The sequence below is a fragment of the Ictidomys tridecemlineatus genome, chromosome 8 (genome assembly GCF_052094955.1).
Source record: "Ictidomys tridecemlineatus isolate mIctTri1 chromosome 8, mIctTri1.hap1, whole genome shotgun sequence".
Taxonomy (NCBI): Eukaryota; Metazoa; Chordata; class Mammalia; order Rodentia; family Sciuridae; genus Ictidomys; species Ictidomys tridecemlineatus.
In genome coordinates this window covers 64,136,165-64,160,837 of record NC_135484.1, presented here as the reverse complement: position 1 = coordinate 64,160,837, position 24,673 = coordinate 64,136,165, and the positions used below count along the sequence as shown (strand labels likewise).

The 24,673-nt window shown below is 33.4% G+C and overlaps 1 protein-coding gene across 4 annotated transcripts in view; it reads left to right on the top strand.

The window, feature by feature from the left end:
- The window catches only part of LOC144365869 (uncharacterized), a 546,961-nt gene that overhangs the window by 418,911 nt on the left and 103,377 nt on the right, over window positions 1-24,673 (top strand). For all 4 annotated transcript variants that reach the window (XR_013424600.1, XR_013424601.1, XM_078018586.1 and 1 more), the window contains one exon: window positions 13,243-13,298. Coding sequence is in view for 2 of the 4 variants with exons in the window: in XM_078018586.1 (XP_077874712.1) it covers window positions 13,243-13,263 (21 nt within the window). In the remaining 2 variants the exon portion in view is untranslated. The remainder of the gene's footprint in view (window positions 1-13,242; window positions 13,299-24,673) is intronic.

Here is a 24,673-nt window from a genome sequence, read left to right as displayed (position 1 = left end):
TGGAGGAGAAAAAAGTTATCTGGGGTCCCATGGTGTTAGAGATTTCAGTCCATAGCCAGCTACATTTCCTGAGGTTTAAGGTGAGGCAGAACATCATAGTGGAATAATGTGGCTGAAGAAAGGTCAGGACATGGAGAAATTTCTCTGCACCAAGAAGCAGAGAAAGAGAAAGTTTCCCTCAAGGATAAAATATAAACCCCAAGGGCATATTCCCATCTACACATCTCCTCTGGCCACACCCTTCCTGCCTTCAGTTACTACCCAGTAGGTCCCTATCAGTAGATTCATTCACTGATTGGATTCAGATTCCATGATCCAATCATGATCATTTAACCTCCAAACATTTTTTCATTCTCTCACACATGAGCTTTTGGGGGACACCTCACATCTGAACCATAACACTACCATTATTAACCTATAGAAGAGTTCTATAATCTGTCAGTGAGCCTTCACATTCAGAAAATCTGTTATCTTAAGAGGACTCTTAAACCTGGAACATCAGAAGTCCACATGATATTTCACAAATCTGTTTGTTAAGGTTTCAAACATATTAATCAGTAGGCTAACATTGGAATTTTAGAATATATTACATGTTGGATTTGACAGCTTATTGTTCTATCTAAAATTCTCTTTTTTATTAATGGTTAATGTATACACTCCTCAGTGGGGATCAGCTTCTTGATAATGAATTACTGATCAGATATATGCACAATCTGTATATTTTTATTAGAGCATTGTAGTTGTACATAATGGTGGGATTTGTTGTTACATGTTCCTATATGCACACAATATAGCAACATAATTTGTTCCTAGTATTTCCCCCTTCCATTCCCCTTTCCTCTTCCCTTCCCCAGTTCCTTTCCTCTCCTCTACTGATCTCTGATTCTCATGAGATCCCTCCCCTTGCACTTTTTTTCCCGTTTTCCTCTCCAGCTTTCATATATGAGAGAAAACAAAATATTACCCTTGACTTTCTGGCTTATTTTGCTTAAAATAATGTTTTCAAGGTCCAGCTATTTCCCTGAAAATTAAATAATTTCATTCTTCTTTATTGCTGAATAAAATTCCAATGTGTGTATATGTGACTTTTCCTATAATCACTCATCCATTTATGGACACCTAGATGGTTCCAGTAGTTTGTCAATTGTGAACACAACTCATATATTTAAAAAAAAACTTTTCATCTCAATAAAGCAATTTTTGTTTCAATTTAAATGATATTATTATCATTATTTTTCCTATAAGTATTGAATTTTACAATTTTCTTATAGCTAAACCTTCCATGGGTATTCAGCTTTATTTTAACTACATTTCCCAAGCTTCACAAAATATGTGAGAGAGAATGTGCGAGAACATTTGGTATGTTAGTCAGCTTTTTGTCACTGTTACCAAAATATCTGACATAATCAACTTGAAGGAGGAAAGATGTACTTTGGCTTACAGTTTCAGAGGTTTTAGTCCACAGTCAGCCAGTTCCACTGATTTGTGCCAGAGGTAAAGCAGAGCATCATGGTGGAAGGGTGTGGCAGAGGAAAACTGCTCACCTCACTGCAGCAAGGAAAGGAGGTGGAAGGGAGGAAGAGGAAGAGAGAAGGGCCAGGCACAAGATACACACTTCTAGGGCACATCCCCAGTGACCTACTTCCTCCAACTAGGCACTACCTCCTAAAGTTTCCATCACCACTCACTAATACCATCAAATTATTAAATCCATCAATGAATTAATCCACTGGTGAGGTTAGAACCATCATGATCCAATTACTTCCCAAAGCTGTAACCTCTGAATATTGGTGCATTTTGGGACCAAGTTTAACACATAAGCTTTTCAGGGGACATTCTAGATCCAAATCATAATAGTTGGCATCCATAGAAAAGAATCTTCACAATTTGTTGATGGAGAAAACAAAAAAACAAAAAACAAAACAAAAACAGAACTGTTTAGAACTAGAATAAATCCTTGAGATTTGGACATGTAACACAGATATTTTTCTATCACCTGGAAAGTCTACACGACTCTCTCAAGGTCACACACCTATTAAATGACAACATTGAAATTCATCCAGGCATTTCTAGGTCAAAGGCAATATTGTCTCTATCCTATGATGCTGATACATTTATTTGGGTGGGCAAAAAGGAGAAGGTTGTAAAAGGCAGAAGGAAGTAGAATGAAGATCCACATGGGATGTTTTTATTCAAAGGATCACAGTCATAATATGAAAACTAAAATCATACATGAAATAAAATGAATTTTAAAATATTGTTGTACTAAATTAGTCAAAATTTATCAAATTGTTGGTGAAAAAAAAAAACAAGATCTTTATCCTTCCTTTTTCTAACTTTACATCAGTGAAAAAAAAGCCAACAAAAACAATAGCTACAGGGCCAACCAAAGTCTAGACTGATAGCAAAGTTGACCATCCCTGTCTCTTCCTCAGATATGCTCAGAGAGGCACCAAGCATTTTGCTTTTGAACTCTAGTTGATTAAAAACTTTCTGTCTTTTTCTATAGTATAGTGAGACAAAGTGACTTGATCTTTCTTTTTAACAGCTTTTCAAACAAATATTATTTTAGTTGTAGATGAACACAATATCTTTGTTTTATTTATTTTTATGTAATGCTGAGGATCGAACCCACTGCCTCATGCACGCAAGGCAAACGGTCTACCACTGACCTACAAACCCAGCCCTGTGACTTGATCTTTATAGGACTAGATCAGTATATAATGATAGTTATCTCTGACAAATAATATTATTAACCTGCCTAAAATAGGCCCATGTATTCCTGTATTTCAATGTACATTAACTTTTTACATACAATATCGGGGATTTTTTTTTTTTTGGTATAGTTTTCTAGAAACTAATACAATATTTAGCCTATGAGGTTAACTTTTTCTTCATGTAAATAATAATCATACTTCCAAAAATGATTATATTTTAAGGGTTATACTTTTAAAAACTATCAGAGAATAGAGTCTCCTTATTAACTTTAGAATAAGCTAAACATGAACAATCCATATTTTAGCTACTAGTGTTTAAGTTAGTGTGAACTCTGCTGAATTTACCAAGTGTTATAGTTTTAAATTTTATTTCATAATACTTATTTTAATATTGTCAGTTTTTCTGTGTATATGCACTCTAAATTCTGAAATCCTCCTTGAATATTGCACAGTAACTGGATGGGATATTATTACCTCCAGTTCAGATGAGGATGCAGAGAGAATGTCAAATGTTCACCACTATGACAAAATGTCTGAGAAGATTAACTTAAAGGAAAAAAGATTTATTTTGAATCACAGTTTCAGAGGTTTCAGTCCATGGCCACAATGGTTAAGGTCTGTGGTGAGACAGAATATCATGATGGGGATATGGGAAAGAGGAAAGCTGCTCACTTCTTGGCATCTAGAAAGCAGATACAGAGAAAGGAGCTGGGAAGAGATGTATCCTTCCAGGTGATTCCAAGAGGTATGCCTCCAGTGATCTGCTTCCTCCACCTAGGCCCCACTTCCTAAAGTCTTTGGCCCCTTCCCAATGAGGTCAGAGCTCTCACGATCCAATCATTTCCCAAAAGCCCACCTCCGAACATTGCTGCATTGAGGATCAAGACTTTAACACATGAGCCTTTATGGGGGCATTTGAGATCCATTCCATAACATTGTCATTTGGCTCTTGTCACTTGCTAAGCAATCGGAAATGAGAACTCAGCTTCTGGAATCAAACTTTATTATTTCACTGTTGCCTCTCTTTGATGCTTTGAATTCAAGTACATGAGGTAATACAGAAGCTGAAAAATGCGAAGAAAAACTTTAGTTGTATTTTGTTCCACTGTCTTCAAACTTGAGTAAAGATGTCAGTTTGTATTTTGAAAATATAGGACCTTCTAAAGATCAATGAGTTAAAACTGACAGGACATCACGGAATTACAGTAAGGTCTGCACAGAAAAGATGAGAGATAATGTACACTTCTGTGTTGCTGTACATGTGTAGGATGTTGAATATGGCAGCATAGAGGTATTGTGGAGTTAATCATGCTTGTACCAAAGGAGAGGTATTTCCAAGACATTCTTAATCTGGAGATTTCCTTTTTGAGCAAACAGAAGAGCAATCTCTTTACTTCTCATCTCTTCCACCATCAGAAAAGAGTAGTGCTGTCCAGGGCAGGCAGGTACATAGAGGGAAAAGAGAAAGCAGTAACTATAGTTGGCAGGATATACACACTGAAGGGAAAGAGACCTCTCTACTTTTCAATGAGGCAGCAATTCTACTGCCTATCCTTTCTGTGTCCCTAACACACAATCTTGTATTGTGTAGGCCCAATTTTAAGTACTAATCTAGGATTGTGTTCAAATGAAGTACTACCTACTCTCAAACATTTTAATCCAATGGCTTTGAGTTTCAGCTCCTTCTTGCTTGTGGGCCTTCATGTTGTGATAACCCAATTTTACCCTGTTTTCTAATTTATGGATATTCCTCTTCATGCCACTCTTGATTTCTTGTGCACACTTTTGATTATGGAGATATTCACAGATTTTGGTAGCAAAACTTTGGTTGGTTCAGAGTTGCACAACTGAAAAAGCTGAGCTAGTAGCCCATCTACTGAAGTGAAAATTGAATATGTCAAATAAGTGAACAGAAATAACAATAATGAGGCCTGACATGGTCATGTACACCCACCTGTAATCCCAGTATCTCAGGAGGCTGAGGCAGGAGGATCCAGAGTTCAAAGCCAGTCTCAGGAATGGCAAGACACTAAGCAACTCACTGAGACCCTGTCTCAAAATAAAATACAAAATAGGGCTGGGGATGTGGTTCAGTGGTTAAGTGCCCCTAAATTCAATCCCTGGTACCAAAAAATAAACAAAAAAAACCCAAATAAGCAAACAAATAATAATAATGATAACTAAAACTTACAGCCAACTAAAGTCTACTTTGAACTTTGAGTAATTGCAAAACAAAACAAAAACAAACCCCAATCTCTGCAATTTATGTAAAATTTGGTTATTCAGCCCTGATGAACTCATTTAAAGGCATCACAAAGCAAGGAATAAACAAAGATATACAAAAGCAAAGCAGATATCAGGTTCTCCAAGTCTAGCATGGCATTTCTCTTCTTCTATGAGGTTTATAGAATGAACAGTTGTATATAGGATTTCTGCATTAAAAAAAGGCATCTGAATGATTACTCTTTGGGGATTAGGTGTTCTCCTCCCTCTCAATAAATAAACAGAACTAATCTTTGTTATCTGTTCTCATTCTCACATCTCCATTGGGCTTTTCTCATCTTAGTGACCGGATTTCAACACTAAGAAAACTCCGACTTTTTACCCTGCCTATGCCATCCTGGGTCAAGTATTGTCTGTATCCATGAGGCTCTCTCCAATGAATAGTTCAACCATTATATATACAGACAAAAACAGAAGAATAATGAACTAAAAAAAAAAAAAAAAAAAAAAAACAGAAGAAGACTTTTAAGATGCATTAATGAGAAAAAGTTTTATAAACTCTTTTTTTAATGAGGATTGGTTCATATTAGATATGTATATAGGCAAGTATACTAATTATTATTATAAATACTATATATCTAATATGTAGTATTTATAATAATAATTAGTATACTTGCCTAAACTGACTCTTGATGAAATGCACATGATCCATTTCACAATATGACTTTTTACTTATGCTTACCTTACCCATATTTTATATTGTGAAGTTCCAAATTAACATAATCTATTAATAATATTTAAAAAGTAATACTGTATCTGAAATGGCTGTAGACCATCAAATAATGGTAATCACAGTTATGATGTATCAGGCAAAAAAAAAAAAATAATAAACTGCCCTCTCTGAGCATGTTTACTTAATAAGGCTCAATCTGTTCTGATTGTGCCATTCTTTCCAGGTTCAGAATATAAGTAGTCGAGATATTCTTTTTCTTTCAATATGCTCCAAATAACAATACTATTTGTTGAATGAGTAAATTGAGCAGTGGTATGAATATGTAATTCTAACCAATGTGTGAGTGCTAATAAATGTTGGATAGAAATTTATTTAGAGGTCACATTGATAGAATATTAACTTTGTATTTATGTGCATGTGTGTGTTTTGGTTGGAAGAACTCATTGATTTATGCATGGTAGGCAATCACTCTACCACTTAGCCACATTCTAAGCCCTCCTAATTTCTTCTTCTTCTTTTTGTAACATGTTTATCAATGATACATGCAATACACAGTATCCAAATTGATTTGTGTGACAGAAGTGTATACCCATGAAATCACCTCCTCAGTCAAGAACAGAACATTTCCATTATTCCCAAGAGACTTTTTGCATCCCATTTCACCATTACAGCTTATTAGATCTGATATCCATAGCTCCAGGCAAACATTGTTCTTATTTTTTATTGTATTACTATAAATTAATCATCATTTTTAACAATTTTATATAAAAGTGTTCACAGAATATATACCCTTTGGCTCTTAACACCCAAGATGATTTTGTGTTGATTCCTGCTGTTGTATCTTTTAATTGCCCCCTTTTTTATTGCTAAATACTGTTCCTTAGTTTGAAAATATCACATTTTATATAACCAATTAGTTGTTAATTGATGTTTAAGTTGTTTGTGATTTTGAATTTTGTGAATTAAAATGCTATGAATATTTACGTGCAAACCTTGTGTAGACCTATATTTTCATATCTTTCTGAAAATACCTGGAGTGGTTGGGTCATATGACATGTATATATTTAACTGCTTTACAAAACTGATGAATAGTTTTCAAAAATGATTGTACCATGTTGAAATCTTGTATGCAGTATATGAGAATCTTAGTTGCTGCATATACTTACCAAGACTTTGAATTGTAGGTCCTTTTGAATTTGACCATTCCAACGGGGTCTATCTCATTAATTTTTTTTTCCCTGATGACTACTGATGATTAGCATGGCTTCCTGAATTTATTAGTTATTCATATATTTTCATTTGCAAAGTAATTTTCTTCTTATTTTTATTTAGTGTAATCTTATTGTATTGTAACATTATTTTATTATTCAGATATAAAATATTTTTTATCAAATAAATGTACTTCAATATTTCTTACCATTCATTCAAAGACTTGCCTTTTCATTTTTATATAGGAATCTTTCAAAGAAAAAACATTTAACTTTTGATAGAGGCTATTATTTACTATCTTTTATGATTTGTATCTCAAGAATACATTTGCCTATCTTCATATCATCCATTTTTAAAATGTTTTCTTCTAGAAGTTTTATAATGGTTGCTTTTTATATTAAAGTCTATGATACATTTAGAATTATTATTTGTATGGTAAAGTGTAAGAGCAGGTGTTTGTATTTTTTTCATAGAGATATCTAACATTTCTTGAAACAATCTTTGGAAAGTCTGTCCTTTTTCACTAAATTTTCTTAGCATCTCTGTTAAAAACATTTTCAGGATTTTAATATGGATCTACTTCTGTGTTCTCCTTTCCAGTGGTTTTCATCTTTTTTTAAAAAAATCCTATTTATTCTTAAAAATTACTGAGGACCCTAAACACTCTTTTTTTTGTTGTTTATATGAGTTATATGTAATAATACACCACTAGAAACTAACACTGAGAAATTTAAAAAAATATATATATTTATTAGTTTTCATAAAATTGTCAATAATAATCTTACTGTGTTAACCTAAACAACATACATTTATGAAAATATTTAAATACTCCAAAAATTACTAAGAAAAGAATGTTTTATAATTACAAATGTCTCTAATGTCTGCTTCTGTGATAAACCCATTGAGATATTACAGATAATTTACATTATGGAAAACTGCACTGTTCATTTATGAGAGTATGGTAATAAGAAGGTAATGGGGAATCTGTTCTTATTTGAGAAATATATTTTTAATTCAATCAAGATCACATTTTAAGAATGGCTGCTTTTATTTTTAAAAAATATGTATACATTATTTTGTTAGTACCACACTCTCTTGTTTTTATAATTAAGACTTATAATTAAGCCTTGAAATCAAAAGTCCTCCAATTGTTCTTTTTTTTTTTTTTGAAAATTATTTTAGGTAGTCTAGGTTATCTGCATTTCCATATAAACTTTCTAATCAGCTTCTCAATTTCTCCTTAAAATATTCTTGTAATTTTCATTAGTATTATTTTTAACTCTAAATTAATTTGTTTGAGAACAGATATGTTAAAAAAATATCAAAGTTTTCAACCCATGGACATCATTTATTCCTGTACTTATTTAGATATTCTATACTTTAGCTCAGTAATGTTGTGTAGTTTTGAGTGAAGAGACAGTGTTTGTTTCTTATAGAATTAGTTCTATCATGCAACATTTGGTTTGATTGTAAATGAATTTTAAAATTTTCATTTCCCAATTATTAGTTGCTAGTATATGGAAATAAAATTATAAGATATTATTAGTTATACTGAAACATTGGTTAATTTATTTGAGCTTATATTATCAATAAATAATTATAGCCACTAATAATAATTACTAAGAATGCAATTTCTTTTCAAGAAATTGATCCTTTTATATTATAAAACATTCCTCTTTATCTCTATCAATCCTCTTTGACTTTCAGTGTACTTCTACTGATATTCGTGAATTTTTTAGCTTTTATATGTTTGCTATTTTTATGAGTTTCTTTTGTAAAAACCCATTTATTTTTGAACTTATGAACTTCTTTAAATTTAGGGTATATTTTTGTAGAAAACATACTATTTCTTTATTATTCTTCTGGTAATATTTTTCCTTTAATTGGCACGTGAATTTATTCATGCTTTTAAACTTGATTTTTAAATATTTTAGACTTTAATTAAAAGTAGGAAAAATATTCAGAACTTTCCCAGAGAATCTTTGCTCAGCTTCCCCTAATGCTAACATACTGCATGCATACATAATATCACAATATAGACTAAGAAATTACTGTTAATATTCAGCTGTCCTATAAATTTAATTGGGCTTCACAAGTTTATTTACTAGGTTTTTTTTTTCTTGTTTCAGGATGCAGTCAATGATCCTATAGCATACTTAGTTGTTAAATTATTTTTATCTACTCCCAAGTCTAATAGTTCCATAGTCTTTCCTTTTCCCTCATGATTTATTCACTTTTGTTAAGTACCCAGTCAAATTTCTTACAATGAAATCCCTCAGTTTAAATTTATCTGATTTTTAGATGAGATAATGAATTTTGGCAAGAAAAATACAGAAATTATTTGTTCACTGCAGATATCATATAGGGGAGTGCATGATGTTGCTATATCTTAATGGTAATGTTAACCTTGATCACTTGAGTAAGTTAATGTATGCTGGATTTTTCCATTGAAAATCTTCTTTTTTTTTCATTTTTTGATTGATTAATAATACCCTGAAGGATACATTACTATTTAGTATCATTATTTATATGGCTAAAATGATATCTATCATTTTATTATTTGCATTGTTTCTTCTTTAGGTTTTTGTTTTGTTTTTCTTTTTCTTTTTTAAATTTTCCTTGGATTATTTAAAAGCTGTTTTACTCCATAAAAATGATCTTTTGCCTTTTTACCCATAACTCTTCATTTTGAGGGATTGTACTAGAATTTAAAACATACATTTATAAGTTTTAAAAGTCTACTTTATGCCAAAGGCCAATGTCTCGGCTTGGCACCAGAATCACGAGCCACCACACACCTTTGTAGGTTCAAACAGCAATTCTTTATTCCCGCTCTCACACCGCCTCCACACAGGTCCAGGGGCAAAACGTTCTGCCGTCTCCCTCACAATTCACCTACTCCACGAGGCTATCTCCAAATCCCATTTTAATCTCACGAGAACTCAACGGGAGCAAGCAGCAGGAACACCCTAATCCCAGCAATAATCTTCAACCTCTAACTTCCCTAAAACCCATTATCTTAAACTGGCAATGCCTTAAACTCAAGGAGCCGGTTACTTCCTCAAACCTGATCAGCTCTAAACCCGGATCCGCCTTGATCCTTGAGCAAGGTCACCTTATTAAAGCATGCATGCAATGTCCCATCGAATGTCCTCTAAGCATCATGGGGTACGCTTGGCAAGGAAATTTCGATGCGTCAATCCTACTTGGTAATGGCCCTCAGCAACTTTAAGTTAATATTGTTTCACTTCACATAAAATAATATTGTTTCACTTCACATACTTCCATATATCCATTTATTCTTTACAAAACTCTCCTACATGTGATCATTGTTATATAAATTACATTTATGTGCACTATAAACCCTACCAAATACTATAATCTTTATTTTAGACAGTATAATGTATTTTAAAAGTAAGAGAAATAATTATTTGTTATCATTTATTTACCATTTCTAATGATCTTCTGATCTTTATTTATTTCTGAAGACCCAAAATTCCTCCTGGTATTATTTTCCTTCAACATTAGGACATTTTGTCAGCATTTCTCTTAGTGTAGGTCTGGAAACAACATTGTCTCTTTTACTATACTCCACTCTCTACTGATAGTTGGTGTTTCCTTGTATATAATGTGCCATTTCAATTTGCTCCTGGGCCAAGGAACTGAACAGACACTTCTCAGAAGATGATATACAACCAATTAACAAGTATATGAGAAAATGTTCAACATCTTTAGCAATTAGAGGAATGCAATAAAAACCACTCTAAAATTTCATCTCACTCTAGTCAGAATAGCAGTATTAAGAATACAAACAAGGGGCTGGAATTGTGGCTCAGTTGTAGAGCACTTGCCTAGCAAGAGTGAGGCCCTGGGTTTGATTCTCAGCACTGCATGTAAAAAATTAATAAAATAAAGGTCCATCAACATCTAAATGGGTGCAGTCGATATGGAAAGCAGTATGGAGATTTTTTGGAAAACTGGGAGTGGAATCACCATTTGACCCAGCTATCCCTCTCCTCGGTCTATACCCAAAGGACTTAAAAACAACATACTACAGTGATACAGTCACATCAATGTTTATAGCAGCACAATTCACAATAGCTAAATTGTGGAACTAACCTAGATACCCTTCAGGATATTTTCTTTTTCTTCGGTTTTAAGGGTTTTACATTATATGTCTAGGTATAGTTTGCACTTTGTGTTATCTCTGAGCTTCTTCATTGTTGAAAGTATGCTTGAGAATGTCACATTTTTCTAGGTCCTTGGGTACATTGTAATTATGAATAATGTCCTAGATATTGGGCACGTTATGTTTTGGAATCTCTTGATTCTGTTGTATTCTTCAAAGAGTGCTATTGTTCTATTCTAAAAAACAATTAATTTGATGAGATTAAAACTTCAAATTTTGTCCTACTTGTGATTGGCAGCAGCTTTGATCACTGGCTTTTGGATTCTCTCTCACTCTGATGGCTCTGGTTGCCCCATGCTCCTCATTTAATTCCTCTATCCAGAAACATGGTCAATTTCCTGTTAGTTTTAGCTATTCCCCTCTGCCAATGTATTTGTGACTGCCCACAAGACAAGGCCACAAAAAACAGGAAACTGTCAGTCTCATCTTCCAAATTCCAACTCCTTGGTATAATCTATCTGCTTTGTTCACTTGTCAGAATTATTTGTTTACTTATTTTATTTTGTTCATTCTCTCCACTGAATTTTCAGTTATTATTGCCAGAGGTCAGAAACTTACCCTTTCATAAAAGGAGCAAACTCTTTGTTCATTTATTTCTTGATGACACACATGTATCTCAGTCAAAGAAGTTAAGGAATCCTTGAATAGCATAAATGCTCTATTGTCTGACTTGTCATATGATTATATTTCTATAAATAGACACTGAATATTTTGAGCTAGTAGGTATGGTCTTCTAAATCTTGGAAATTTATTCTATAAAACAAAACCCCAAAGGAAAAAAAATGAAGCAAGAGAGAGAATTAGTTTTTGCTTGACAACATATATTTTGAATAAACTCTCATGGTTGACAAAATGAGGGATGATAAAGCCAAGTCATTCTGACATCCATATAGCATTCCAAATTTGATATGTAGTTGCATTTTATTTCTTCCCTCACATGAATAATACTTATAACTTTAAGAAGCTTCTATTAGTGACCCAAACTGAGAAAGTAGTACTATGCAGTAGATAAAAGCAATTGTTTATATTTGTTATCAACTCCACAAGTTCCTAGTTTTAAGTCCCTGAAGGAGTTACTTAATTTCCTATATATCAGATTTCTCTATCTGGAAACATCAAGGTTATAATATATCTTAAAAGTTTCAAATAGGCAAGGAGACTTGTCAAGTACACAACATAAAATTATAATATTCTTAGTGTTCCTTACTTAGGTCTTGGTGGGGAAATTTATCATTATTCAAGTTTAGCCTCAGCTTCTCTTCCTTTTTTTATTTTATTATTTTACATTCCTTTCTTTTTACCTTGTTGATTCCTCTGACTAGAATTACCTCTCCTGTCTTCTGTACCCATAAAACTCCTTTGAGGTATATTCTTTTAAAAATTGCACAGTCATCCCTTAACACATAGTTCAAATGACCCCTGGAAGGCCACATCATGTAGTGGAATACATAATTGCTTTGGAATCAGGTAGATATTTAGTATTTCTTCTATCATAAGATGTAGATAGGTTTATTATCCTGTTAAAGCTCATTTTTTAAATCTAACAATGGGAAAATTATCTATATAAAAGGAAAGTGGTAAAGACAAGTGAGATGGCTTTTTTAAGTATGTGATCAGTCTTGAACATATTAGCTGCCTAATACCACTGAATTTACTTCCTTCTCTTTTCCTATGTCATTCTACTATGAAGTGTTTTTGAACACTGTCAAAAATATCATGTCTGTACTTCTTTTAGTATGTCATTCAAAATCCTTATCATTATCCCTTAATATGACTTGATTCCTCCTTGATGGCAGAGACCTATACTTTTTAAAGTAGCTTTTTATTTTATTTATTTATAATTTTATGTGGTACTGATAATTGAACCCAATGCCTCACATATACTAGGCAAGTGCTCCATAACTGAGCCATAACTGAGCCCCCTATATTTTATATCTACCTATGTACCTACCATAGCACCTGAGCCACTGTAGATTGTCTAAATGTTTGTTTAACGAATGAACAAAAAATACTATCAAACTGGATTTTATTTGAACATATAATTTTCACTTACTTATTAAAACAATCTGAGAGGCCACCAAAGGACATTTAAATCAAATGAAGTATTTGAAGGGAAAACAAATATGAGGACTTTTCTTTTGTCTTATTCTGACTTTTTTTTTTTTTTTAAGGTAATGAAAACATCCCCATGACCAGAAATCCTCAGGAATAATTCCTCTTGACTGCAGTAAGTACCTACTTTTGAGGAATAGAAAGCTGATGAGCTGCAGGCTTCCCTGCTGCTAAATTCATCTAACAAGGCACTCCTGATGTGTTCTGATTTTAAGGCCAATGGGAACGCTATAGATTGGTTTGCTGCTCTCTTTCCTGATAAAGAAAGGACTCTAAGATGTGCATGTTTTTGTTGGTAAATAAATTCTGGTGTGAAATGGGATCCAAGATTTAAGCCTAAGGCATCAAAAACAGTAATAAAATGAATTTGTAGGGGTATTGCCTTTGGTACTTCTAGGGAAAAGTGTGCACAGCTAAAGTAGAGCTGAGCAATCAGGAATCATCTGCATCTGTGCTCCTTGTAGCTAGGACCAGAAATGACCTTTCTATATTTCTAAGCTCAAGAGCAAGTCAGTTGAGAGATATTGAGTCCTTTCAATGGATTAATCTCTTTGAATAAGTTATGTAGTTGGGAACTGAAATAATGGTCTCAGAAATGCCCTAAAAAGACTGGTGCAAAGCTTGACAAATACTAATAACACCAAAATGGTCTTTTTTATTTTATGTAGAAGAAGTAACTCAGTAAAAAAAAAGGGCTAGACTTGCTCTTGAGGAACCTTGACAAATGTTACCAGCTGAGAGAAAACAGCAGGATAACTCAACTCCAATTGCTATATTCTCCATTAAGGAAAGTGTTATGCAAATGGTAAGGATAGAAGTGACACAAAGGAAGGAAATCAGACTTGAGACAGGACACAGATGCAAGAGCACATGCAGCTATAATATGTGAGTTAATAACCCTAAATCAGAGAGACATACTTCATACTAGGTTACTGAAAGCATGTAAAGACAGGATCACAGAAACATTATTATTAATCTATTAGAAATAATGAAAAATCAGCAAAAGACTGAGAGAGAGAGAGAGAGAGAGAGAGAGAGAGAGAGAGAGAGAGAGAGAGAGAGAAAGAGAGAGAGAGAGAGAGGGAGAGGGAGGGAGGGAGGGGAGAGAGGGAAGAGGGAGGAGAGAAAACAAGTATAAGAGAGAAGAGTATTAGGCAGAGGACAAGATGAGTTGTGGAAACCACAGCTTGCAAACTTTGTGATAATATTTAGCAGATATTACTCAATTACTAATCTCTTAGAAAAAATAAAGCATTAATTAGGAACTGAATTATTACCATCTTGTAAGTCCCAAATTTATAAGAGCTCAATAGTAGGAACTATTTTGAAGTGTTATCTTTTCCCACGCTAGTCATATGGAACACATTACTCTTAAGGTGCTGGTCAGCAGAAATGAGTGTAAAATGATATTATACAATGTACCATATTGCTAAACTATGATATTCATATTCAGTAGGGTACATGTATTAAATGCATTCTCACATGATATTTTCAGCTCACAACCCAATTGTATATCAAGGAACACCTATGTGTTAAAATATTTATTGAGAGATCAAAAGAATTCTTGGGCATGGGGTATTTTTGTCAGCAAGTTTGAAGAGTTTTCTCCACAGTGTGCTAAAAACCACATTCTTTGTCTGATCATATTTAAGAAAAGGGCAGTGAATTTGCAGCCATTATTACAATATATTATGATATTTAGATATAACATTTTTTAGAGCAAAATATCTGAGATTAGTCAGACTTGGGTTTGAATTCTGTATCTGATACTTACTGCCCATGGGAGATGAATTGGAGTCTGTAAAATGGAGATAATAAATGTACCAACCTCCTAGAGTTTTTAGAAAATTAATATGATATATACTTAACTTGTTCAGCACAGTAGAAACAACAAGAACAAAAGAAAAATCAATACATATTATCTCACAGGAATGATTTGCTGAAGATACACAAAGAGCACTATGAAGAAACATAGGAAGCAGAGCAATTATTTTTATGTGGAGTAGGAGTCTGGGTTGACCAAGGAAGTGGAAGTATGGAGACAGACACAGAGAGCACATGTTCGCAGGCTCAGAGATAATGGAGTTGATGCATTTCAACTGCAAATAACAGTTACTTAGATTGGAGGAAGGAAAAACCTGAGGAGACAAGTTTAGTGAATAACAAGGATGGCCAGCAAGGAAGGGGTCACATCTAAAAGAGCTTTTTTGCATATCATATTCAGGAAGTTAAAAGATATACTAAACTTATGGTATAAGAGAAGGTATCAGTACAAGTTGAAATAATAAACACTGGAAAAATTTTAATAAACAGCAGTTAAATTTAAGCAGCTAACAGATTAAAATGGAATAACTATGCTTGTTCTTTGTTTTTGTTTTTGATTTTTTTTTTAATATCAGGAATTGAACCCAGGAGTGCTTAATCATTGAGCCACATCCTTAGTTCTTTTTACTTTTTTTATTTTGAGACAGGGTCTCACTAAGTTGTTTAGCAACTCACTAAAAAGGTAAATGTGGCCTAGAATTTGCAATCCTCCTGCCTCAGCCTCCTGAGCCTCTGGGATTACAGGCATATGCCACTGCACCTGGCTGCTGATTCCTGTTCTAAATAGCATACGTTTAAAGAGGCATCTCATCAATGTGCTTAGTATATTAGATGACACTCTCCAATAATTTTAGGAGAACCTTGCCTTCAGTTTTTGATGTTTATTATTTTGTTTATGGTGTGTTTTTTACCCAAATGTAAATTATGGCATTTGTTAAGGTCCCCACAAGGTTTATATATGTGGTAATCTGAACCTAATGCAGCATATACTTACTTTCTAGACAGAAAAGAGAATTAGACATTAGCAATTTAAAAGAAAGATCACTAATGGAAGAGAGAAACCAATCTTCTTGACTTTTTCCTTTTTGTTGATGTTATTGTTATTTCAAAGGAAGACTTTAAATTCTAGTGCCTTCTTTGAATCTCTGAGATGGCATCAAAATTTAAAGCAGTTGATTTCTATCATGAAAGTGACACCCTGAATTCTTTAAACATTGGGAATGAAAGCAAAGAAAGAACATGAATTTTGAAAATTTTAAAATCTAATTTTCAAAATTTTGTATATGATTTTTTAGAAAATATCTGAATGGATACATCATTAGAAGAAATTTTTCATGGTATTGATGATGGTATGAATGGACTATGGTTGAGATAGTAAAACAAGAGAATAAGAGTAAGTAATCTATATGCATGTACACAGTGTTATGGTTTGGATATGAGGCATACCCCAGAAAGCTCATGTGTTAATGCAGAAATGTTCAGAGGTAAAATAATTAGGTTAGTAGAACTGTGACTTAATCAGTGAATTAATCCATTTGCTGGATTAATAATTTGAATCATTATTGGGTGGTTACTGAAGTAGATGGGATGTGGCCAGAGGAAGTAGATCAAGAGAGGTGTGCACTTGAAGATTATATTTTTTCCTGATTCCTCACTCACTCTTTGCTTCCTGTATGCCATGACCTGAGCAGCTTTCCTCTTCTTTGTCCTTCCATCATGGTGGTCTGTTTCAACTCAAGACCAGAGCCATGGAGTTGGTTGATTTGGACTAAGATCATGGAAATCATAAGCCAAAGTAAACTTTTCCTTCACTTCTCTATGTTGTTCTTTTTTTTTTTTTTTTTTTTTTTGGTACTGGTGATTGAACTCAGGAGCACTCAACCACTGAGCCACATCTCCAACCCTACTTTATTTTATTTAGAGACAGGGTCTCAGTTGCTTAATGCCTTGCTAAATTGCTGAGCCTAAATCAATAAATTGCAATCCTCCTGCTTCAGCCTCTGGAGCTGTTGGGATTACAGGCATGTGCCACCACACCTAGCAGGTAATTTTATTTTGAGGGCTATATGGTCTAATGTGATACATTTAATGGCACATAGAGATCTGTAGAAAGATAAAATTATAAAATACAGCTGCTCTTCTTACTTTCCATGTTAATTGTACAGATTTTTGAGTTATATAAAATATGTAATGGTGTAATGGCTTATACCAGAAAAAATATTCAGATAGAAGATAATAAATATTTGATGAATGAATAAAAATTGACTTTCTAAAAATTGGACCATATTAATTTTGCTTAGAATATGTTGTAGAGGTAATAATAATTGGCATTATATAAAAAATATTAGCTCAATATCTGATATTCAGTGTTTTCAGGCAAAAAATACACCTTTTAAGACTTAAGTTTCCTTTACTATAAAGTGAGTATAATCATATTCTTCATGAAATTATTGTTTAAGATACTATACCATTAATTTATTATTCATTAGATATTTTTTGAGAATCTTCTGTCAGCAGTTGTATTTGTATATATATAATATTTCTTTAAAAATTATCATTAGAGATGGATGCATCATTAGAGATAGATATTATTTTAAGGTGCTTTTAAAATTCTAAAAATTTTTACATTTGGACTAATAAGTTATTTTACTTTATAATTTTATTTTATTTTGTATTTTAGAAGAGAATAGCTAGTTCTTGCCCATTCTGAAGTATTAGCATTATGCAAATGAATTAAATTCTGAAGATTCTAGAATAAATTAGAATTGTACATACACTTCAACTTCATGCTACAAGTAGACTTGTCCATACTATTTGTTAAAGCACTCAGTATTGAATTCCACAGCTGATAGGATTAAGTACAATACCATACATGTAATAGACTCAAGTGTACAGTTATAATATATAGTTATAATACTACTGTAGAATAAAGTGTAGTCTTATGGATGTCTTGTGTGTGGGTCAACAAGTCCTGGAACACTTGCCTTTTAACTGACAGCTGTCACCTGTGGTCTGGTTTATTGCTACTCTCCAGTGGTTTCATGCTACTACCCAAATTATCATGGATTAAGTTGTTTTTACATCTCTTTCTTTTAGTTTTTTATAATGAAATTTATTGTTTATATTTTACATTTATAACATGGAATACACAGAATAAAATGGATATTATAATAAAGCTTATTAACATATTTATCGTCTCACAGTTACTTTTTTATGACAAAAGCAAGTAAAATTTATTTAACAAAAATTTCTAATAAATTTTATTAATTTTAATTCTCATGTTGTGCATCAAATCTCTTGACTTTTTCATTCCTACATATCTACTATTTTCTATCCTTCACCTACTTCTCTATATTTTCCTCTTTACCTCCACCTAGCATGGTAGCCACTATTTCATTCTCTATATCCTTGATCTATCTACTTCTCCCTCTCTCCCTCCCTCATCCTCCTCCACATATAAGTGGGAACATGCAATTTTTTTTCTGTGTCTGGTTAATTTAATCAAGCATAATGTCATCCAGGTCTATTTGTACTATGGCAAATGGCGGGATATCTTCCACTTTTTAAAAGATGAATTATCTATCTCTCTATCATCATCATCATAATCATCATCATCATCACTATCATCATCATCTATAACATTGTCTTTATCCATTCATCCATCTATGGGCATTTGGGTTGTTTCCATATCTTGGCTATTATAAACAATGCTGCACTGAAGATAGGAATGTAGATATATTTGTGAGTTAGTGATTTCATCTCCTTTAGTTATGTACCCAGGATTAAAGATTACTGGATCACATGGTAATCCTATTTTAATTTCCTTAGGAAATTCCATACCATATCTACCTTACCACAGCAGTATACTGGGGTTCCCTTTTCTCCACACCCTTGCCAACATCATATCTCATCTTTTTGAAAGTAGCCATCTATATGGGTGTGAGATGGTATCTCATAATTGTTTTAATTAGCATTTCCCTGATGATTAGTGATGTTGATCATCTTTTCATATCCCTTTGGCCTTTTATGTCTAAACTTTTATGAGTTTCATCAAGAAATTATGCTAACCCTTTTGAAATAATGTTTTTTTTTTCTGCATCAACTGGGAGAATCATGTGGTTTTTGCCTTTTATTCTGTTAATGTGACTATCACTTTGATTGATTTACACATGTCAAACCAGCCTTGCATGTCAGGAATAATTGCTGTTAGGTTATAATGCATAGTCCTTTCGATGTGTAGTCTTATGGACTCATATCTTATGTTCATATCTTATTCAATATCTCATCAGAGATATTGACCTGTAGTTTTATTTTCTGTGGTGTTTTTGTCTTAGCTTAGATATTAAGGTATTAAGGTGATGCTGGCCTCGGAAAAATTTGTTTGGATCTATTCTCTCTAGCTCTATTTTTTTTTTCTGGAAGAGTTTAAGAAATGTTGGTAATAATTCTCTTCTGAATGTTGGGTAGAATTCAACTGTGAAGCCATCTGGTCCTAGGCTTTTCTTTGTTGGAAGGTTTTTAATTACTTCTTCAAATCCTTTGTTTATTATTGGTCTGCTAAAGCTTTCTATTTCTTCTTGATTCTATCTTTGTAGATTATACTTTCCTAGTAATTTATCTATTTCTTCTAGGTTATTCAATTTATCGTCATGTAATTATTTATAATAACCCTCCATGATTCTTTGTATTTCTGAGGTATACATTGTAATATCTCCAGTTTAATTTCTGATATTTTTAATTTAAGTCTTCTCTCTTTTTGTTGATTTTGCATGATATTTTCAAATAACCAACTCTTGATTTTTTTCTGTGGCTTTTCTGTTCTCTATATGATTTACTTCTATTCTGATCTTCATTATTTACTTCATTCTGTTAATTTGAAGTTTAGTTTTTTATCTTTTTGTAAGTCTTTGAAGTGTAATTTTAGGCTATTTATTTGAAATTTTTGTTGTTGTTGTTGTAGATGGGCACAATATCTTTATCTTTTTTTATATGGTGCTGAGGTGGAACCCAGTGTCTCACACATGTGAGGTAAGCACTTCACCACTGAGCTACAGCCCCAGCCCTATTTGAAATATCTTTTACACAGTTTTTATTTACTATAAACTACTCTCTTAAAACTCCTTTTGCTGAGTCCTAAAGGTTTTGATATGTTGTGTTTCTATGAAAATCTGTCTCAGAATATTTTTAAGGTACCCTGTTGATTTCCTCTTTGACCCATTTGTTGTTAATTTTCATGTATTTGTTAATTTTCGAATATTATTCCTGTTACTGATTTCTGGTTTCATGTTGTTGTGGTAGGAAACATTTCTAGATGTGATTTCAACCTTCTTGAATTTGTTGCATCTTGTTTTCTAGCAAATATGGTCTATCCTGAAGAATGTTCCATGTGCACTAGAAAAGAATATGCATTCTGCTGCTGTTGGATTGAAGTTCTATATGTGTCGGTAAAATCCATTTGGTTTAAAGTCCAGGTCAAATCTGGTATTTGTGATTTTCTGTTTCACTGACCTATTCATTATTGAAAGTGAGGTACGGAAGTCTCCTTTAGGCACTCTAGTTGAAATGTAATTATTTATAATTTTGGTCCTTTTTTGTGGGGAATCAACATTAGGTACTTCTAGTTGGCCTTTGTGCCCCCTAGATGGATTTCTATCAATAGATTCATATTCTTACTTCTGTACACAGCTCTCCCATGTGAAGCAGTTCTGAGAACAAAAACATTTTTTAGACTTCACTGAGTAATTTTAGCTTGTCCCTATTGTACATATGCACAAACTAAAAAACAATAAATGCTTTATTTCCCTCCATACCATCCATTACTCTACCTAAAATTGTGTGGAAATATATGAACCAACCATCTAATAAAAATGTAAAGTGTTTAGTTTGTGCCAGACCAGTGCCAGGTATTGTTCATGGGTTGTTTTAAATAATTATACGATTTCTTTTAAGTTTGGATTATTCTTTTAAGGGCTCAGTTTGGCTATCTGAGCAGTTTTCAAGAATTGGAGTTGTGCATTTGAGTATTGGCAGAGAGCCTCATTGTTTTTGCATTGTTGAATAGGTCAGCAATCCAGCTGTTTGTTGTTTTCTACAGGGTTGCCTAGAAAACAGAGGCTGAAGAGGAGACTCTGACTTGTTAACTCTTTGATAGCCTCTGGAGCTGCCGGGATTACAGATATGTGCCATCATGCCCAGCCTATAAAGATTTTTGAAGATAAATTTTACACAGAAGATTCTTCTCCATCTCATTTCCCCCTTAATTCTATTTAACTTATTAAAAGTTTTCAAATCCATTAGGAATTAATGATCTTTCTTTTGTTAGTTGGTGATTTCATTCTCTTTAAAGTCTGGCCTCATCAATGTTCCCAGCAAGCTCTGGCAACTTGCAGATAGTGTTGCTTACATAAACTGTGATTTATATTAGCTGACTTATATCTAATACAACCCCATACCAACTCTGAAAACTTACCTGTCAATGACACTTCCTCTTCTTCTGCCCAACCTCCACTGTTCTCAGTGCACTGAGAGAGTCTCATGTCCAAGACTTATCTCTACCTGAGTCCTGGCTTCTGCCATCCTTGTCTCCTGAGAGCCATAGCCAAGTAGGAATGATGCATGGCATTTTGGGGTTGAAAGGTGACCCTGCTCAGGGAATAGGGCGGCTCCAGGTTTAGGGTGGATCCTTCTGGGAATAGGGCGGCTCCAGGATTAGGGCGTATCCTGCTGCCTCAGGCGCCTGCTCTTTGGAGTTCCCGTTGAGTTCTCCCAGGGTTCTGAGAGAATTGGTGCACACGAATTGGTGAACAGCCGATAGAGGCAGTGTGTTCACGGGAAGTGTGGGTAGAGGGTTGGTGAGAGTTCGGGAATAAAGAGTTGCTGTTTGAATCTACAAGGCTTTGTGGTGGCTCGGTGATTTTGTGCCCAGCCAGACTGTGGCACTTGTCCCAGCTCTTTTATTAACCAGAAACTTGCTGTCACCCACTTCCCCCTCTCCATCCTATATCTTTACTTCTCTTGCTGATAGATTTTTCCTCATAATAAGCTATGGCAGAAACACCCTTATTTATCTATCTTACCTCCTTTTTTCTTCACAACCACTTTCGTTCATCTTCTTGCCAGCATTACAGAATCCAAACTTTTTCAAGTGCTCTTCTTTTTCTGTTTTGTTGTCCAAAAGTTGTCCAAAAAGCTATCTATAGCTTCAGGGAGTGAGTCTTGGTATTTCTTGCACTTTTATCCACCTTGTTGATAATTGGTTCAGGACTGAATATGTGATACTGTTTAGGTCATAAGGAAGTTCCCTGGGTGATACCTAGAAAAAGTTTCTCTGCTTCAGTATTGTAACAATGTTGTTTCTTTCAACCTGTGAAAATAGAGTGTCTTTCCATTTGTGTGTGCATACATATGTGCATGTGAGTCCTCTTCAATTACTTTGATAAGTTTTATGATTTCCATCATAGAGATATAGTAATTTGCTCTTAGGTATTGTGTTTACTTATTTGTGAGTACTGTAAATGGGATTGCTTTCTTGATTTCTGTTTCAGATAATTCACGTTGGCAAATAACAATACTACTAGTTTTTGTATGTTAGTTTTGTATCCTACAACTTTTATGAATTCATTTATTTGTATTCTTTGGGTTTTTTCCTACATAAGATCATGTCATTTACAAATAGTGACAATTTGACTTCCTCTTTTCCAATTTGGATGCCCTTTAATTCTGATTGTTCTGGCTAAGATTTTGAGCACTTAGTTGTGTTGTTCCAGGTCTTGGAAAGAAATCTTTCATCTTTTCCCCATTGAATAATGTTACCTATTGGCTTTTAACAAATGGCCTAAATGACTTTTATTGTATCGAGGTATGTTTTTCCCCTAACCAAATTTATTCAGTATTTCAGAGCAGGAAACTTCCTAAATCAAAAATATACTACAAAGCTATAGTAATCAAAATTGCATGGTATTGGAATTAAAAAAGACACATAGACCAATGAAACAGGATAGTATGCCTAGAAATAAACCCATATACCTACAGTCAATTGATTTTTGACATGCTAAGAATACAGAATTGGAGAAAGGGTTTTTTTTTTTCAATAAATGGTGATAAGAATATTGGATATCCACATGTAGAACAATGCAACTTGACTCCTATCTCTTACCAGTTACCAAGCAAAAAATCAAATTGAAATAAATTATACTTAAATTTAAAAGTCTGGAACTATAGAACTACTAGGATATAACATAAGGGTAGCACTTTGGAACACTGGAATGAGAGGGTTTTTTTGGTCAAGATCCCAAAAGCACATGAAACAAAAGCAAAACTATACATAAGGGATTATATCTAACTTAAAGCTTCTACACAGCAAAAGATATAATTAATTGCATACAGAGACAACTTGCAGCAAACTGTACATCTGACAAGGCATTAATGTCCAGAATGTGTAAGGAACACAGAAACCTTAATGATAAAAAAAACAACCCAATAAAAATCTGTACAGTATGGGGTTTGGGATATAATTGAGTGGTAGAACACTTGCTTACCATGTGTGAGGTCCTGGGTTTGATTCTCAATACAACAAAAAGTTAAAAGAAAAAAAAGGGAGAATGTGGCGTTCTCTCTCTCTCTCTCTCTCTCTCTCTCTCTCTCTCTCTCTCTCTCTCTCTCTTTCTCTCTTTCTCTCTTGAAAAATGTATGAAAATTTTACGAAGACAAATATTCTTTTTTTTCTCTTGTGAAATAATCCCAGACATGAACACTTAATATTTATGTAAGCACCTGGCCAAGATCCACCAGAATATTGGTAAATTTGAAAGGTGACTAGAAACCTAATGTTGATTCATTGCAATGAGAGAAAATGATTGAATTTACATATCTGAGATTAATGTCTCTTTTCTTGGTGTTAAAAAGCCATTAGTTGGAGTGTGCATTTTAATTTTGTAACGCTTAAAATACTTAGCAATAAACATATAGATATAAATAAAATACATTTCAAAAGTACATTAGACTCTAAAATTAAATGTAGTTTAAAATTATTATAAAGTTTTGAAGTATCTCTCCAATGATACCACATAAAAGAAAGAGAGAGAGAGAGAGAAAGAGAGAGAGAGAGAGAGAGAGAGAGAGAAAGAAAGAAAGAAAAAGAAAATGGTCATGTGTAAAGTAGTAATACAGATTTCACATATCATAAGCACTATGTAGAATCAGGGAATCTTGGTAATTATCCATTCCACCTCAGAATCTGATTGATTTAGGAGCAAATTACTCAACTTAAAAGGTCACCCTTTCCATGTTCTATATTTTAACCTGATAAACAAGATTCACTTTTGTTAGTACTTAATATTAACAGGACAATCAAAATAATGAAGTATCTTGTATGCTGTATTTATTATTCCTATGTAGCTTGCAGTTTAAGTGAAGTTAACCTTATTATTAAATGAGATCTGATACATAATTAAATGTATACCAAACTACAAATGTGTCTTATTAATCTTGTTGGCATCATTAATTTAGTTTTCTCCCCTTCTTTCATTAATTTGAAACATCCTCTTTTAGTACCTGAGAACACTTCAAGACCTGTCAAACTTTTCTTCTGCCATCCTTCAAAGGTCAAAACTACCTATGATACCTAAAATTTACTTACAATTAGATCAAGATTTACAAGGATTGTAT